We start from the raw sequence: 19,004 nt of genomic DNA on the forward strand, positions 1-19,004 counted from the left end.
TCTTAAAATTAAACCACAATTTTATCTGTACTTTAAGTAATTATCTGTACTTATCTGTACTATAAAAATTTGTGCTAAATTATACAGCTTTATATCATCTTGTTTGTATTTTTTGTTTATGTGTTTATACACATTTCCATGAAAAAAAAAATCTTTTTAATTAGCAGTTCAATCAACAATGTTTGTCATTATGACAGTGAATTTTCATTACAATGTTTGCATTAAACTAAACTAGAAAGGACTAGGCCTGCTGCAATAAACAATATATCAAGTCGACTTCACAATAGCACAATATATGTACATGACCTCAATCATTTTTGATGATGCAATATATTGCCTATTATATTACATTAAAAAACATCATAAAAAAATAGCTTTTCACTTGTGCATATGTCTTTTGCAGATATGGCCTTGTTTAGGGATCTGTGCCTTTGTGCATACAGAGATCTGACTGCTAAATGCTTAAAAAAAAAAAAAAGTGAAATGCATCAATTGTAAAGCATGAGTTCACCATGCATGGCACGTATGGTCTTTTTAGGTATTTAGATACTTCAGTTGACACTGACCTCAACCCACGGCATTAAATGTAAAAACTAAATCTTACAATACTATACTTCAGATGCAACTTAACAACTGAGGTGCAAACATAACCAGCAGCAGTTCAGTTTTAACAATGTTTAACAATGTTTAACAATGTTCAGTTTTAACAATGGCACATCTTACCAGAGTCTCAGAGCTGAGAAGATGAGAAGAGTGAAAACCATTCACTTTGGACTAGCACATCTCTGTCTTCAAGAGCCTGAAGAGCCATTTCGGTCACACTTGCTTGCTCCTGGAGGGGTCAGACACTGAACAGCGATGGGCCACTTTAATGACCTCCTTTACGGCCTCTCTCACAGATGAGAGTCTTTCATTATCATGCAAACAGACACACCACTTAGTCCCTCTCTGATAAACAAACACCACTGCAACTCAATTAGCCGATATTAGCAATGCCAATGTGCTGCCTTCTGCCAGTATGGATAAATGAAAACGTATTATTGCTTGCTTGTGTTTGAAATAGTGCTTGCAATGTGCTTAACCTGACCTTGCATTTACAGTGCGCAAGATGAACAGGAAGTAATAAAAGACTGGGATTTTTCCCTCCCTTAACACGTTTAATCAGAATACCAAACGCTTAGAGAATATTAAGAAGATATTTGCATTACAGCGATGTGTGATGAGGTCACATTATGTAATAATCTATAATTCAGCTGAATGTTTATAGGGCCCTATGATTTCTGCAATATGGAAAATGCAGACAGAACTGTGGAATTCAACTGTGGACTGAAAAATGGAATTTACTGTATGATGAGGAATTTGCGCAATTTTGGAAGAGTAGGTCAGTGTGCTGAAAACGCAAATTGGGCTACTTACTGTGAATATTACGCTGCATATACCATATAAATATAAATATTGCATGTTCTGTGGGTCTCTGGGTAAATAATGGTGCAGACACACAGTTTTTACTAAAAATAAAAATTATTGAGGATAAGGCGACAGAAATATAACAATGTACTAATAGTTCTACTACTTTTACTAAAATTATTGTTAAAACATTTTTAAAGGAATATTTATCAGAAAACTATTTACCAGGAGATAGATAGATAGATAGATAGATAGATAGAGATATATAGATATATATATAAAACATATTTAATATATAGATATATATATATAAAACAATTAATTAGTAATGCTTTTGATTGTTAATATTTACTGAAACCATTATTATTTAGTAAAAATACAAATAAATTTGAGGAAAAAAAAACAACAAAAAAAACATTTTATTGTAGCTAATCTTTTAATAAACTGCTGTTTTCAATTAATTGAAATACTGTTTGATTATTTTCTAAAAAAAAAAAAAAGAGATGTTTTCTAAAAACAGTATGAGGTATTGAGTGTATAATGCAGTATACGTAAGGTAATATTTTCATTCTGTAAATTTGCAAAACAGCTAGCTAATATTAAAACGTGTATGTTCTGTTTTATAGGTCTCCAGGAAAGAAGATCTGGTTTTCAATTTCCACTGAAAAGCTGAGTGCAATTAGGAAATGAGAACCTTGATCTAAAAATATAACTTTTTTTAATAAAAGAACACACCTGAAAATCAGAGCAATGGATGAACTGAGGTGATACTTGTGAGGAAGGGGGAAATAAAGTTGAGTTCTCTTTACGAAAAACAAAAAGAGGAAGGATATGACTCTAGATAGGAAACGGTGCGGCGTGAAGAAGCTTTGTGTGGTCAGTGCAGAGAAATAAGGCCACATGCATGCCAGTGCATTGCTAAAACAGAGAAACAACTTGAGGCGTTGTAGACAAATTTGGGTTCTGATAAACACAGAAGTGTATCTGCAAATCCATTCGACACGCTCACTGAGGTAGCGTTCAGGCCCAAAGACTTCAATCCTTTAGGGAATAGCGTGTTTGCAGCCATTCTTGATGTGAGGGAAGTGAAGCCTCTGATCAGAGAGCAGCAAAACATCACATTACGGAGTAATCCGTTGTGAATTTACACAATTTTGTGTGAAAGGTGAAAGTTTGATTGACGTACTTTGCTGTCTCGCATTGTTGGGAGATCTAACCCACCAGCCGTGCTGAATTTTGGAGTGACAGAAGGTCAGACGTGGGCAACAAGCCTTTTGTTTGATGCGAAGCAGTCAGGCAGAGATGGTCAGACAGAAAGGTGGACCAAACCAGACTGGCCATATGCTGTCGTGGACTTCAACCTCTCCCAACAGAACTGAGGGTCAAGAGCCTGCTGCCACCACTTCTGCCACCAGCAGACGTCCAAACTAGCACTGTTCTGGTTGACCTAGCAGCGTCAGGCCACATATGGCGAAAGAAAGTGTGGTGGACAATCAACACGTCCTCATCAATAAGAATATCATCGAAAGCCTCATCGTGCACCGGCAGATGGTTTCCTGTTAAAAATCACCTTGGTTCATTTACAGTGTTAGTCCAAACACTGAGCTATTTGATTTCTAGAATATTCTCTCGTGTGTCACCGAGATCCTGTTTTTTTTTTAACCGCATTCACGTACATAAAAGCATGTGAAGTCTGTCGCACAGGGCAAACACAGTGGCACTCTATTGAAATAAGGGACAAGTCTGGCTATTGCAACATGCTACTTTCAAACCTCTGGTTGTGAAACTAGGGTAAACTCAGCAATTTCTTTAAACGAGACGGCCCCTCCAAATCATTGACTAAAACGAGTCGGCAAAAGACATTGCATTTGGGATTGTTCGCTTTGTACCTACCAATTTAATGAGATTAAATAAAAAAATAAACAAAATGATGAAAATAAAAAATGGATATATATATTAAAAAAAGTACGATGTCAACAGCTGTGACCCAATTTTATGCAAAAATCATAAAATCAGCCAGAAAACACTGGTCCGGGTGAGCCTAAATTGCTTAACATGATAAGGGAAGCTACAGATCAGGAAAAAAGCGGAAATGCAAAAGAATCAAGGCACACTTCTAAGCCTTCACTGTAGCATGTGATTCCTGCTAATCGAACAAAGAAACAGAAGTGAGACACTCAAAAACAGTGATGTTTTGAAACAGCTGTTTCAGACGCTACGCTGAACAGTGCACAAGTATAATTTCTAAACTTACAAAGCTAAACTTAAAGCCTAGAGGTCACATCCTACTCCAGCGTAATAATCTAATTATATTGTGTTCAAATAATCTTTTAAATACATTCGCATTAGCAACATATTTGTGCACTGCTGCTTCTCACTGCTTCATTAATGTTATTGGTTCCTTTGTGGCTACTCGAATATTTTAAGTGTCACTCAAAGCATTAAGTGAAGTTTTGGTTACTTAAAAAAAACCTACTAAGTATTATAACTAAACAGTTCGCCAACTATAACTAAGCAAGGTAAATTATTGGATTTTACAGTGTGCATCATAGAACATAAAGCAATATGTCGTTTTGGCAGACTGTCTTAAATATAAGCAGTTTTTAAAGTAACATCAAGGTTTTGAGTTCTGGATTACAGGATGTTTTTATAGTACAATAAAAATATTAAAATAATTTTGTGCTCTCAGTTCATGACCTCTTTTAGAAGCATAAGGCATATATAATTTAATGTGAATTTAGGTAAATTGGGCCACTTTTGACTTAAAATACATGGCCAGATTTAACTGAATTAAGATATGTTCAGAATGTAGCTGCTCAGGTTTAGTTTTAAATATCAGATGTTTACAATAAAAAGCTAGCACCAAAGTGAACAATGTCTACTACTACTACAGAGCAGAGATGATATTAAAGCATGTCAAAGTTCTTTCTCTATCAGGGTATGGCTACTGTATTGACACATCAAACAAGAATGTTTCATATTTAAACACATTTATTACAACCACAAATGATCTCCAGCAATTGTAAATATAGCATTCCTTGAATATTAGCAACACTTTTTCCAATAACAACTCGTGATTGTATAAATAAATAAAAAAAGTTGTGAATTCAAAGTACAGTATCTTTAGACTACAGTCTCAGAAAACTAAATGTGATTACTCGGCATTCAGGCGGAATTAAACAGCAGACATTTCTGCAGACACTTTCCTAGCAGTCAATTTGCCTGATAGTTGCTTTCATTCAGCAACAAGGAGGAGTTTCGAATGCACAACAATAAAGTGAACTCAGGCATTCGGAAAAACTAGGACAGTTTGAAGGAAATACAATTGACATAATCAAAAGTTTGAAGTATTAAAACCCAAACTCATCTGAATTTTCAGGATTCACCCGACTACACAAGTCTGACACGTACAGTACAGTCAATACCTGAAGTGAGGGCATAACCAACCCACCTTACGTTACAATGTTAAACACTAACTCTATAATTGAATGCATTTCAGAATGGAGAAGGATATTCAGTGACCCATCAGTAACTGACTGGATTGGGCGTTACACACCAGAATAGTCAGATCAAATGTGTGTTTAATAAAACAACGTCTAAACATCAACATTATCCACTGGCCTGTGCAATGTACTTGACATCAGCGGAAAAAGAAAGTCATTTCAGAAGAAGAACATCAAAGATGTCAAACAACTTTTCTCTTTGGAATAACATGTACTGCTGAATCACTCACAAAAAGCCCAGGAACATGTAATGAAAGTAAATGTGGTCAATTCTGATTTCATGTTAACTATAAACCCACAGCAATATTTGCGTCACTGTGAGGGCTGAAGGTACCTGAAGAAACAAACTCACCCAGTCTGATATTAAGGGTACTGCTAAATGACAGGATATTGTTAACCTATAGGATATCCACTCTGCCTTTGTCCAGGACATCCTTGGACATTAACTCTTCCTCAAGTTAAATGTCTCAGCACATGTCAAGACTAACAGTATCCTGCCTTAAGTTGATTTTCCCGCTTTAAAGAAACAGCAGTGTTTACATGCTGGTCCTTTAGCATTCAATGAACAGTAAAGTGTCACAGAAGAACCCCTGAGGTTCTCCAAACCACACATTTGTCCTCTTTCTCCAGAGCAAGTGAGGAGAATCTTTACAACCCGAACTGGTTCCCACAACGTGAGCAACAGCAAAACGTACTGAATCCGATGCTCACGCTTCCTGTGAATGCCCAGCTAAAAACACACCCCGGCCCTTCCAAAGGGCCCTTTCATGGCTCTCTGTGAGAATCTGCCTTGCTGCAAAAGGATATGAAGTAGTTTTGGACGCAAGGAAGGGGCCATTTTGGCCGGCATGGCGTGAAATCGAATAAATAAACCAAGAGGGAAGGGGGGGGAGAGAGGGGAAAAAAATCCTCTCTTTGTGGCCGCGACCCAGCTAATGGAGACAAAGAGCCCAGTAGCAGGAGGATGAGGTTTGAAAGAGGGGATCCAAGCTCGGCCCTCTTTCTTCGTGACTCTGATTCCCCATCACCCCTCAAGCAGCGGCTGCTGCAACAAAGTCCTCTTTGAGTTCAGCTCCCTGTCCCGCACTTCCGCTATGAGGGGCTTCAAAGTTCATGGCTGTTTGAGCTGCTCACAGGGGTGGAAATGAGCCACGGCACCACAGGACAGTGGAGACAAAGAGGGTGACAAGAGAAGAAACGCTCATAACTGATACACTGAGCACGACTATGCTACATAGCCTAATGGCAATCTTGACAAGGTCTAATAAAGATGAAACTAGATTCTCTTAGGAAATTGTGAGTGGTGCTAGTCTAGGATTGTTGCTAGGATGGTCTGGGTGGTACTAGGAGGTCGCTGCTGGTTAGTAGGTGGCTGCTTAATTTTCCTTTAAAAAAATACCTACCCCCTAAGACTGTATGATACTCTGGTTCTTAAATATGGTTTTGATCAAACCATGGTTTCTTACCTGCCAAGCAAAAACAATTCTGATTGCTTACTAAAAAAGTAATAATTCTCAAGAAGTGAAAATGTTTCATTCATGTCTATGATGTGTCAAATGTACCGGCTGAGTTAAAGCTGTTTTTTTTTTTTTTTTTTTTTTTTTTTTTTTTGGAAATTCATATTATTCAGAACAATAGTTCTAGTGCTACTTGACTTAGAAAGAACCATTAAGAATCATCTTGACTAACCTAATTTGATATGCTTTAAATGTGAGGTAGGCGTGTCCACCACTTTGCAATGAAATGGCCTCATTCACAAGAAAACCCCTGTCTGTAACACCAGCACATCATTAAGAAGCTTGAGAGTACAGAAAATCCAACACTGGTTGACCGTTGAACAGCAATGCTACAAAGGCTTGGTGCTGACATGTGGTAGTCCAGATAAGATCTCAGTCCAGATTGGATTGGCCATCTGGAAGGCATTTGGGCTCATCTCCATGGAAGAGCGATTGAGCACATGGAAAGGTGCCATGAGAGCCAGGGGTTCGTTCACCACAGGGGGGAAAGGACAGAGTGGACCCTGAGCAGGCCCTATACGACCACAACAACAGATAGCAATCATTATCACTTTACATAAAGAGACACTTGCATGAGTACTCAAACAAACACATACGGTTTAATTACCTTTGGAGTGTACTGACGCATAATGGGATTTTTTTGGCCGTGAAGAACCACAGCAGCTTACTTTGTCATTTACCACAGGCTTATATGCGTGTGTGCGTATTATCTAATTTCCTGATGTGTCATTCCTCCTTCCCTCTAGAATAATGGATTCAATATCTCTGCAGCGCATTCAGCCCAAAAGCCACAAAGTGTATCATCATCACTGCAGTGTTGCTTCATTAGAGTCAAATTACAAATGCACGATTTCTGTCATTTCTTCATTGATTATCATCCTAAGAGTGGTTTTGGTGGCTGGACAAAACTCTTCCATCTCACCACAGGAAATGAACCCACAAGATGACAAAACACTGGATGCTTTACATCAGCTGTACGGTTATGACAGATTCAAGTATAGATTGAATGAGTTACATGATTGAATGAGTTACATGATAGATTGAATGAGTTAAACAGCAAACAGCAAACAGAGTTAAATCAAATAGCAGGTTTTACATGAACTTCTAAATTGCTACAAATGATTTAATATTGTACACACTCGTTTAAAAGCTTCAAAACTAATCCCAACAAACATTAAAATTAGCAAGAATTTCTTGTTTACTAGAAGCTTGCAGGCCTTTCCGATTACATGCAGTATCTTTACACGGGAAATTCCAAATTTAAGCCATTGTTCAAAAGGAACCTGAACAAACAGTTAATTCGAAAAGAATTAGCTCCAAAAAATTATTTGTTCAGAAATTGGACTGATCTAGACTTGAACGCTTTGACACAATAGCCCTGCTTACACATGGTATTAATATGCATTTGCCAATCCAATCACAAGTGGACAGCACTAAATCCAAGTGTGGATGGGGAATAAAACCATTCGACTATGTCCACTTTTTCCCCCCTACTGATCTGATAGATAAAAATTGTGGGATGTGTTGTGAGAAATCTAATCCACAGCTGCTTTCTTTACCCTTTATCATTCGCTTCCTGAAAAAATAAAATGAATAAGAGTAAATAAAGTAAATGACAAACAGAAAAACAACATTGTGAACAAATTACAATGGGTTACTTTGTTTAAGTTTGCTAATAAAGCTTATTTAGTTACATAAATTAATGATCTGACTTTTTATGCAAGCATTTGATCAAGCTAACCAGACTAATTCCATCTTCGAGTGTTCTTTAGGACTCTAGTAAATAATTCAGGTCCGGTCATTCTGACACAATCCACATCCATCAGTACTACACGCTCCTTTGTTTGTCCAAGGGTGAGGTAAGTGGGATAAGTTAACATCACGCCGTTCATATTTCTTCCCTTTCAGAAGCAACTGGAAAAGCCATCGCCTACATCTGAAGATCTCACCCAAAAAATATCTCAAGAGTCATGACACTACGGCCGGCCTCTGGCCACAAACCGCAGGGGCAATTCCCTCAGGACAACTGAGGAATTCCTTAGAGCTCTTCTGGTCAAAGGGGTCAAGGGTCAACACGCCAGTGTATGGCCTTCTATTTACTGCTGCCTTTCTCTTTGCAAAACATGCCTCTCAAGTAAGCGGCTATTGTCTACAGCTGCAAAAGTAATGTTTGTGATGGGGTCACAATCAAGGCTATTGGCAGTCAAGAGAGAGTGAGAAAGCACCAGTATTGTATGTAATTCAAGCAAACAATCAGAGCCACTATCCCACAAAGAGATCCGAAGGAAAACAAACCTCATACATGCACATAAATCCTCATCACCTAAATAATTAAATAGCCAGGAACACAAAACAGACCTTAAACCTACTCAAACCAGTTATGTAAGTGTCAGTTTTATGCAGTGAGCCGCAATCCGAAGTTTATTGAACATTTTGGGAACATCTGAAGAGACTTATCCCATATGCCTGTGGTCTGCATACCTCTCCTCCATCTGATAGCATTCATAATCTCTAACACATGGCTTTGTTTGCTGTCAGCTTGTTTGTAAAAGATGAGGAGGTGCCAATAAGCATACCTCATTCACGTGGTTGTAACCTGGTGCCTGACCAGATAGATGCGATTAAATTAGAGGTGTGAATCTAACTAGTAAGTGCTGGTGACAGTTATCCCAGTGTGTCTCTGTTTTTGATATCTGAATAAACACAACTCATCAACACCTCTGTTAGTGTGGTTAGGAACACAGACGACTTTATCAGTTTCACGCTGTGCTCGTGACTTCAGTGACTCACCAATCAGTCCACTCCATCTAGGATTTCTAAGTTTGACTTTCAGCTCAGCTGATCTGATTGGCTTAAAATACTGAATATCACAGAGAACATCAGCAGATGTCCTTGCTCACAATATATGTAAGGCCACAAAAGAACAATTTTTGCTTATTTTGCTATTTGTTTTGTACAAGATCCTCACAGATTCACTGCTGATTTGGATGATTCAGGATGTCCTCCTACAAAACATTAACACGAAAACATCCTGAACATGAAAAACATCAAACATTGATGATTTGCAACATAAAGCGTTATTTTTTCCATTAACCAGCAGCTACCATGTTGATTGACAGGACATTTTATTGGTCCCATGGTTGCCGTTTCTGACCTAGGTAGCCCTGACCCATTAACAAACAATCATTAGTCCAAAATCTTTCTACACATAACAGGATATTAAATATGCTTGTCTGTGCCCAAGTCACTCATAGAGATCACAAACTTTCCACTACACAGAAAATTCTAATGCATTCTAATTAAATTATTTGCGGTGAACATACACTACGATTTAAAATTTTTAATTTTTTTAAGAAATTAAATACTTTTATACAGTTAGTATGGAATATTTTGATCAAAAGTGTCAAGTAAAGAAACATATGTTCACAAAAGATTTCTATGTCAAGTAAGAATCAATCCTGTTTTTGAAGGGGCAGTGTCCAACACCTGAACCAGCTGATCAAGGTCTTCAGGATTACTAGAATCTTTCAGGCAGGGTACAGTATTTTGTGACAAAATAGTGCCAAACTTCGCAGAGCACTGACCTTCTAGATGACCTTCTAGGTTTGGACACATTCCTGCATTACAGATATTGCTCAGTTCACTGATTTTCGAAATCTCCAGAACCAAGCAACTACCATAGAAACAAATGCTTGCGCTTAGTTCTTTTCCAGATATCCCTGGGCCCCTGCATGTTACAGAAATAAGAAAAGTCATCAGAAACAGCTCAGACTACAAAAGCACTTATCCTTCAACTGTTTTTCCCTCAAGTGATACGTTATCAGAGTAGAACACGAGGAAACTCTACCCCCTCCACAAAACCAGTCACTCATCAGCATTAAAAATGAAGCTATAATTAGCAACATCACCCCAGTGTTTGTTTGATATTAGACGCTTGAACACGAGAAAAGGTCTGCGTGCTAATTGAGCTCAGGAAAGTTAAAGAGATTCCTGAAATTCCTGGTGCTGGCTTGTGCCTCTGTGTCCTGGCTTATAACGCATGACTTGTCACAGCTTTAAGACACTGATAATCTGACACCTTAGAGGATGCCGGGCAGCAATCAGCAGATCTTGCGGCGAGAGCTCACAGCTGCAGACTGTTTTAGTACAGGTGGCACCGCTGCTGCTACTGATGATCGGCAGTAATACTTCACATCTGGAGGGTCTACAGGGGTCAGCGAACCTCAACTTTAGCATGCAAAACACTCAACCCTGAACCTATACATCAGAGCTTTTAAAACACATCAGCCACTAACAAATTGGTGAAGTAAATGTCATAAATAATTACAGGCAAGTAACGGTTTATAAATATGAACTAGGCCTACTTATAAATGCAGAGTGAAACACAATGGTAGGCCAAATGTCATCGCAGGCCAACTTTGACCCACAGGCCCTGGCTTGGGCATCTGGTCTATAGTGTTGCAGCTTACACAGAAAACATAAAATGCCAGTTTATCTAAGCTGAGGATTGTTTCCATAGTTTGGCGGGCGCAGCGGGTGTACCCCGCTGAGCCATATGGCTGCTGGGTAGCTGGTTGTGACATTGTGGTGCGGATCAGGTCTGTAACTATTTATAGCCCAGAAAGCCTACACTTGTGCGTCCCTCCTGCAAGGACTCAGACGGAGACATCATCGGCAAGCAGGAAGCGCTAGGTTGACTTCCTCCCCCTGCTTCTCTATACATTCATGTCATCCTGTTTGGGTGAACAGACTCTTGTCCACAGGAGCCCAGCTGGGCCACACAAACTAACAACAGCTGGACTGGCAGCAAAGACATTAGAGGGGGCACAGATCCCAACACAGGAAGCGGATCAAACACTGAAGCTCTTACATTTAGGAATTCAAAAGTTAATTCAATCACAATCTCCTACTTTTTTGCCCCTGGGGAAGACATTTAACCCTCATGTTTCTCTGGAAAACTTTCCTTGGAATCAGCTTACCTATCTTAACGGTCCGTTAAAAAGGTCCGTTAAATGGGACATAGTTAATTAATATATTGTTTAAATATTGGGTTTATGCATAAAAATGTATTTAATTAAATCAAAATTGACTCATATATTAAAATATATTAAAAACTAAAGCAGCATATAAGAATGATATTTTGAAGGATTATGTGACACTGAAGACTGAAGGAATGACTGCTTAAAATGATACATTTTTTAAATATTTTTTTTATTATTGACTTCTTAATTTAAAACAGTGTTTCACAATATGACCGATTTTACTGTATTTTTGATGTTTTTCAAAAACATTTGAATTGTAGTGTATGCATTTTTCATTTTCACACAGGCACATTAACATGTGCATAAAACTGTAAATACATTTTTCAAATTAATAATGTAATGTTATTTATCATATTTAATTAATGATTCAAAATACTAGTATAAATAAAAATATTAGTAGTTACATATTTTAAAATAATATACATTTTTACAAATTGCAAAAAAGCATTTGCCATCTCCTTTCACTCTGAAAGCAACTAATGATCTTTTGACTCAATTCTTCTAAGACACACCCCTTTCCATCCATCTCACTCAGGGTAAATGTGAGCACTAATGTACTCCAACACCTAAACTTTACTTCGTCATCTCTAAATTTAAAATGAAACTGCTAAAGATGAAGATGCTAAAAACAACAATTGGGCAAGATGCCTAAAAAAAATCTACAATAAAACACCCATCAAGGAATCTTCGGTTCTGTCAGCCGTTTACAAATCGCAGCCTGGTTTCTCGCTTTGAAACGACATGACATTATCCTTTCTGGAATTCCTAGTGGAATTCCAGAGGTAAACAGATGCATGAAGAGCCATTCAGAGAGCGACGAAGTTCCAACCCCCGAAACCTTTCAGTCTAATAAAAGTAGTTTGGGTATCTTACTTAAATATCTAAACAAATTCATGAAGCAATTATCAGTCTCCCTAGAGTGTGGCAGACAATGATGTTTGGCATGGCTGTGCGCGCTAACAAAAGAGCAATAAAGACCACCTAGAGTGCCAGCCATGGGTTGAAAGGCAGACGTCTTTGATATCGATCTCAAGCTTGGCCTTGTTTTTTCACACCGAGGCCCTTGGAAAGACACAGATGCTGAAAGACGACGCTGTTTCCTCTCCCTTTCACCTGATGCACCACCGTCCGCTTCGCTTCACCTGCGTCAACACATCTTGACGAGAGGCCGTCAGGTGCATCTGCAGGGACTAATGTGATTGGTCGCGCTTCACTTAATGCTTCCAGATCAGATAACATCAGACGCACCGCTAGGGAGATGAATCCCTCTGAGACTCAGCAGATGAGAGGGACCTATGATTCTTCCCATATGCAGAGAAAGAACAATAACTAGGACAAGTGAACCCATCCTCTCACGGAAAACCAGATACGGCGTCTTTCCTAAATCTTAAACGGCTGCAGCCGGCTCGACGCCATCCACTGGCAGCTTCTTCACAAAGCCACTGCACTCCAGAAGCTTAACAGGCCAATATGATTATGAGGGATTGTTATAAAACTGGTTTAATAACTATAAGGCTGCTAACCCTTCATTGGCACGTTTGTAAAACCTCTCCAGTTGCTTTGATCCTGTTAAATTTATCCCAGGATCAAGAGGTTTTGGACAAATGCGCTGGTGTGGAATGCGAGAAATGCATTTAGGAATGCATGAAAAACTGAATAACAGGGTTTATTAAAGCTCTAAAACACTGATATGTGTTGTAAGGTTGGAATATGAATGCGTTCACGACTGTTTTTAAAAAATCTAGGCATGCTATGTCTTGATCTGATGCTAATCAGAGCAAGAAAACACATGTCAAGTATGCCAAATTACTGGAGACTTCAAACTTCTCCTGCAATATTTTTTTTGTAGTTGTTAAGATATGTTATCAGTGCATTGAAATACTGTGGAGGGTCAGTGATGCTCCAGGAGTGTTGTTTACTAAAGGACACATGCTCTGGGGCTGAGCAGGCTTGTGTGCGGATGAGCACACCCCGGGTTTTATCAAAAGACAAAAAAACAAGTGTTCTGAAAGTTACAGGGGATTTACTAGATTGCCCCGAAGACCCTGTAAATCCCACCTCTCACATGAGTCGCTGCTGATTTTATGAGACAGAGCTCATGAAAGGAAATGGCACATGACCAGGAAATATAGTCTCATTTTAATCAGAGCTTGTTTGAACGATTAAAAAAAGCAGTAAAAGTGACAGACTCTTGTTTCTCGGTTTTAAAAGTGTTCACACTTCAGTCATCTCCAACCAACAGGGAACAGAAAAGTACTGCAAATAGAAAGAGTCAATTAAAAAGTCAGAACTGCCCGTAAGAATGTTTAAAAAAATTTGACACGATTTGATACGATACAGAAAAACTGTTTTACATGGGCTACTTTTTTTTGCAAACGAAGCAATATACAGTTAAAGCTGTGTACTGTGTGGATGACAATCATAACAGAAAATGCTACTTTAATTTTGTGCGTTTAATAAAACAACTTATGGAATTTATACTTGAGCCTAATTGTTTAGGATGTAGGGGAACGCCAAGAAAAGGTTGAAAACCAATAGTTGGAGGAGCAATATTCAAGTCCTTTAATAAAACACCCAAGAAGTCCCTTGCGTTTCATGTTTTGTTATTTAGAAAATGCCACTAAAAAACCCTGGCCAACACTTTGTTTTAGAAAAGCTGTCTGCGCTTCCTCTTTCTTGACGCCAGCACAGTGACAAAAACACAGCTTGACAGCTTCACCAGTGCCCGTTATCTTCAGTTTAGGAGTCTGTAACAATAACCGCGCGACTGCAGCATGTAACCAGCCACATGGGTGCTCAAACTGCAACACTGAATGTGTAGATTAAACCCAGTCTACTTACCGACTGCAGAAAAGCCAAGTTTCTCACGTAATCCCGTTCAGTGTTCAATATCTCGTTTAAAACGCACAGTCTCAGGCGAAGCTGACGGTCCGAGTCCTTGCTGCTGAGGTCCCCGTTTTCTTGCTGACTGTCCTCCTCGGTGTTTATTTGGCTCATTTTTAAAAAACCCTTAGAGAGAGAAGTCTCCAAACAAACAAGAGTGCACGCCAGTTGTGTGAAAACTGATGTGAAGATGCGATAATTAATCCATTTAATCCTTCGCGCGCCGCACGCAACCTCGCGCCAGGATGCGGCAGGGGAAATGTTATATTGAAACTGAAGAAACTTCTGTAAAAGTAGCGACGCGCAACATCGAAGTCAACAGCAAAGCAATTTGCATCTCATTAAAACGGTTTCCGTTTAAAAGGTAAACTGGAGAAGTAGCCCACCGGCCGCCTGCAGCATAAATGATGAAAGTGGCCAGAGGAGCAAAATGATGCGAAAAATGGAGTGCACGTGAAACGAGCAGCAACCGTGAAACCACTGGCAAAACCGTGCTGTAAAAGCCGAAGTAGCGCGTTCACGAGAGCTCAGTGTGGACTACATGAAAAGTGAGACGGTGGCGAGAGCTGAAGAGAGAGAAGCGGGTCTGGAACTAAGGGACCGTCTGCAAGTTGCAACGCCTGAACAATCACGTCTTTGGTTTAACGAACTGCTGATCCCTTGCTATCTTTAGATATGTGTTGTGAGAAGATCTTTGGCATAATACGTTCAGTATTTATTGATTCGTGTAAAATCGTGTAAGACACACACACACACACACACACACACACACACACATATATATATATATATATATATATATATATATATATATATATATATATATATATATATATATATATATATATATATATATATATATATTTTTATATATATATATATATATTACAATTCTGTTCATTAACATGTGATACACATATTCTCTCTCTCTCTCTCTCTCTCTCTCTCTCTCTCTCTCTCTCTCTCTCTAACATTTGTTAAAAATTTTAAAAAATGTTAAAAATCCAATTTTTATAGTATGACACAAACAAAACAGTTTTGGTGTAAACCCACAGCAGTTAGTGGTACATAAACATGTATGCATATAGGCCAATAGATGTCAGTATATCTAAATCTAAATCTATTTATAGCCCACTGAGGCAAATATGAGTCAATAGTGATGTTAACAAAGGCGGCCTCCAAATATGCATGCTTCTCCACTATATAGAAGGCCAAAGAGTATTTAAAAGGAGCAATGTGTCTGAATTCACAGTATTCATTCACAGTAAACAGAAAGCATCTGAAATACTGCAATATGAGATTCTATGCATCCTTTACCATCCCATGAGGCAATGGAAAACGAGTAGCAAGGCTGGAACGTATCTTTGTTTGTTTTTTTTACATTTTGTGCTCAGAAGTAAACATGAACACTTACTTGTTTCGTTTAATCATTAAAGCCATTAGAAATTGATTTTCATTAATGGTTACATGCCGAAAAATAGGCCTAAATTTGACTAGTGTAGTGAGACAGGTAGAAAATATAATGTACCATTGTCCGCATGGAACAATTGTGGCATGCCTGCAGTTTAAATGGATAGTTCATACAAAATAGTAATTGTGTCATCATTTACTATTGCGTCATTCATACTCTGTATTAATTTCTTCCTTCTGTGAAACTTAAGATATTTTGAGAAATACAAGTCAAAGGTCACCAAAACTTTTGGTTACCAGAATTTTGTTAAAGTATGTTCTTTTGTGATTCACAGAAAAAAAGAAAGTCATACAGGTTTGGACATGAGGGCGAGTGATCGATTACGGGGTCGAACTATTTTCTTTAATGCTTGTTTGGTCTGTCAGGTTTGTGCCATTGAGTCGATGCTTTCTCAGCATGACAACCAGCCATCAGAGCCTGTCCACATCCTGTTTACCCCATCACAAAAGAATAAGTTCTCTATCTTCCTATCTCTCTCTCACAACTTATATGGCCACTAAACCACCAGACTCTACCAAATGAATGGGCAAAAACGTAAAGGGTAAAAATGACTCGTTGGCCTGGTTTGAATCACTATTACCCTGCAGGAGTCTTTCAGCCCCAGGCATTTCATAGCCGTCTGACATTTGAGAGGTGTCAGTAACCTCCAGTTCTGCTTTACTTGGCTCGAGTTCTGCCCACACTGACTGTACATGTAGCCTAATAGAGCTGCCGCTGTGTGCTTTGACATAACTTGAAATCTGTATTTTTACCAGTAACACATGTGATAAAGATAACATCGTCAATAGGTTTCTTATTTTATGACTACAGCAGCAACCCAAACCATTTGATCGCGCTACGTTCGTTCTGTGAGACCGCGCGCCATCTCGTGGCCAGATCGAACACAAACTCCGAAGTGAAACAAAACACGAATAAATATTTGACAAATGAAATATATTAATTATTTAAAAGAAATAAACAGATGTTTTAGCTGACGGTTACAACACAATTCTCTTTCAAGCCCGTGCTTTCCCGCCTTAATGAACTCGCACGTGAATGACGCAACTGTTCGATATGACGTGATAAAGAGGAAACGCAGAATCGACTCTGTAAAGTTTCAGGGTTATCCTTTCAAATTTACTTTTTATCTTTATTTTGTTATACAGCGCAGCAAGTTAGGTAAGACCCGCATACTCTTGTGAAAATATCAAAATACATAATTTTCTTCCCATAGTCTTAAATTTGGAACATAGGCTATACTTTTAGTAAGGAGTATATACACTCTGCCGTATTTGCAAAAAGTGGGAATCAAAAGGGAGTATATAAAATACATGTTTATTTACTTATCTAGTAATAACCTGAATACGGTTTTTCACATAAAACACGTTTAAATATAGTCCACAAGAGACAATAATTGTATTTATAAGGAACGCATTCAAAGTTTTACATACACTCGATTCTTTATCCAGGTACCATACAGATAACAAAACAGTACTATGAATGCAGATACTGCAAATTGTATGTAAACAACTGTAAATATTCACAAGTGTATTCAAATTATTAAATAAACTAAATAATCAACAATAAATGATTCATTTAAAGTTATTTAATCCATGTGTGCGGAGAATGCGTGTAAAAATAGAATATTTTTTTCAAATAATTATATAATATTTAAAAGCAATTGTTATCCGCAAATTTTAATTCAGATGTGCTAAGGATGTCATTGGCTATATAAATAACTATATCAATAAATGAAATTATATATATCTATATATGCTTACAGATCCTCATTCGGAATATTTTCTGGTAGCTTTTGCTGATCTCTGCCCGTCTTCAGTGTCAAAAGTCACAATGGCTAATTCAGCACTTTGGCTGGTGTTGTTGCACTGGATGGTCCTGCACTCTCCAAGCAGGTGTACCGATTTAACCGAAGCCGAACTGCAAGAACTGGAGAAGATCAGCACCTGGGTCATCACCCGCAGCTTTCCCTGCAGTGCCACCTGCGGGCTTGGCCTGCGCGTGCAAGAGCTCTGCAATACCGGGGGAAACATCTCCAGCACCTCCTGCAAGATGAGGACCGTCCGCTGCCTAGACACCTGGCAGTGTGGACTGAAGACTCAAACAGCAATTGCTGGTCAGCGCCTGGTGCTTGACTGCTTAGAGGAAGTGATGGAAGCCATGGGCCGCTTTGCGTTTGTGGTGTCTTGGCGCTTTGCCGGTGGAATCATTACATCTGATGACTCATTATTCAGCCGCTACGAAGCCCTGAGCCTGGACAAGGTGGTGCTAGACTTTCTCAGAGAAGAGGATTCTGGGACATACCGCTGTGACGTTCTGGACACCGGCAAACGAAGAGTGAAGAGGATGTATAAAGGGGTAAAAGTGTTATCACCCAAAGAAGTGACTTTAGACTTTGCTAAAGGGCTAATTCGCTGGGAAAACCCAGAGAGCCTGTTTCCTAACATGACCACCACAGGAAACCCATTTCCCAGCAGCATTGTCCGAAACATGGCGCTGATAAGCGTGTCCGTATCTGCTGCAACGGCGGCGCTCATCCTTCTGCTCTTGTGGGCTTTTTACCGAATAACACTAAGAAGAACAGATCAGCTCTCCCAGAACAATGTCTGAAAACATTTCAAAGATTAAAATGTCAAATTAATTGCCCGTATCTCGAAGTCACTGATGAATTGAAGTGTTAGGAATGAGTTCGACCAAGTCACAAATGCATGGGATTGAAAAACATGTTCAAACTATCTGTGCACTATTTATAGAGCGGAGCTGTTAATGAACTGTTTAGAAAAGTTTTCACATTCATATGAGTGTTAAAAACGTCAAACAGTTCACTTCATCAACAAAGGGTCAAGTATAGTCACAGGTTCCCAAATTGGATGCCGGCAAACACTGCTTAAAATGTTCCTTAAAGGGATAGTTCACCAAAAATATAAAATTGTCATCACTTGTTCACCTTCAAACGTTGTTCCAACCCAACACAAGTTTCTTTCTTCTGTAGAAGAAATCCAATATATATATAGAAAATCCAATATATATATATATATATATATATATATATATATTATATATATATATATATATATATATATATATATATATATATATATATATATATATATATATATATAGGATATCTTCTACAGAAGAAAGAAACTTGTGTTGGGTTGGAACAACGTCACGTTTATTCTAC

At 38.5% G+C, this 19,004-nt stretch overlaps 2 protein-coding genes across 3 annotated transcripts in view; one reads left to right on the forward strand and one right to left on the reverse strand.

Moving 5' to 3' along the window:
• The window catches only part of prex1 (phosphatidylinositol-3,4,5-trisphosphate-dependent Rac exchange factor 1), a 62,211-nt gene extending 47,276 nt beyond the window's left edge, over nucleotides 1–14,935 (reverse strand). Inside the window, exon 1 of one of the 2 annotated variants that reach the window (XM_043246395.1) lies at nucleotides 14,311–14,935. In XM_043246395.1, coding sequence (XP_043102330.1) covers nucleotides 14,311–14,466 — 156 coding nt within the window. In that variant the 5' untranslated portion in view covers nucleotides 14,467–14,935. The remainder of the gene's footprint in view (nucleotides 1–14,310) is intronic. The other variant, XM_043246396.1, reaches the window with a different exon arrangement.
• A 1,933-nt stretch (nucleotides 14,936–16,868) lies between these two features.
• tmem81 (transmembrane protein 81) lies at nucleotides 16,869–18,781 on the forward strand. Its single transcript, XM_043246548.1, has 2 exons — nucleotides 16,869–16,981; nucleotides 17,586–18,781. Exon 2 carries the CDS (start codon nucleotides 17,654–17,656, stop codon nucleotides 18,428–18,430), a length of 777 nt encoding a protein of 258 aa, XP_043102483.1. The 5' UTR covers nucleotides 16,869–16,981; nucleotides 17,586–17,653; the 3' UTR covers nucleotides 18,431–18,781.
• The last annotated feature ends 223 nt before the right edge of the window (nucleotides 18,782–19,004 follow it).

Source organism: Puntigrus tetrazona, chromosome 8 (genome assembly GCF_018831695.1).
Source record: "Puntigrus tetrazona isolate hp1 chromosome 8, ASM1883169v1, whole genome shotgun sequence".
Lineage (NCBI taxonomy): Eukaryota > Metazoa > Chordata > Actinopteri > Cypriniformes > Cyprinidae > Puntigrus > Puntigrus tetrazona.

Bases quoted from the DNA above. Each gene is read 5' to 3' on its own strand.
- tmem81 (XM_043246548.1), top strand. From the start codon at position 17,654: ATGGCTAATTCAGCACTTTGGCTGGTGTTGTTGCACTGGATGGTCCTG.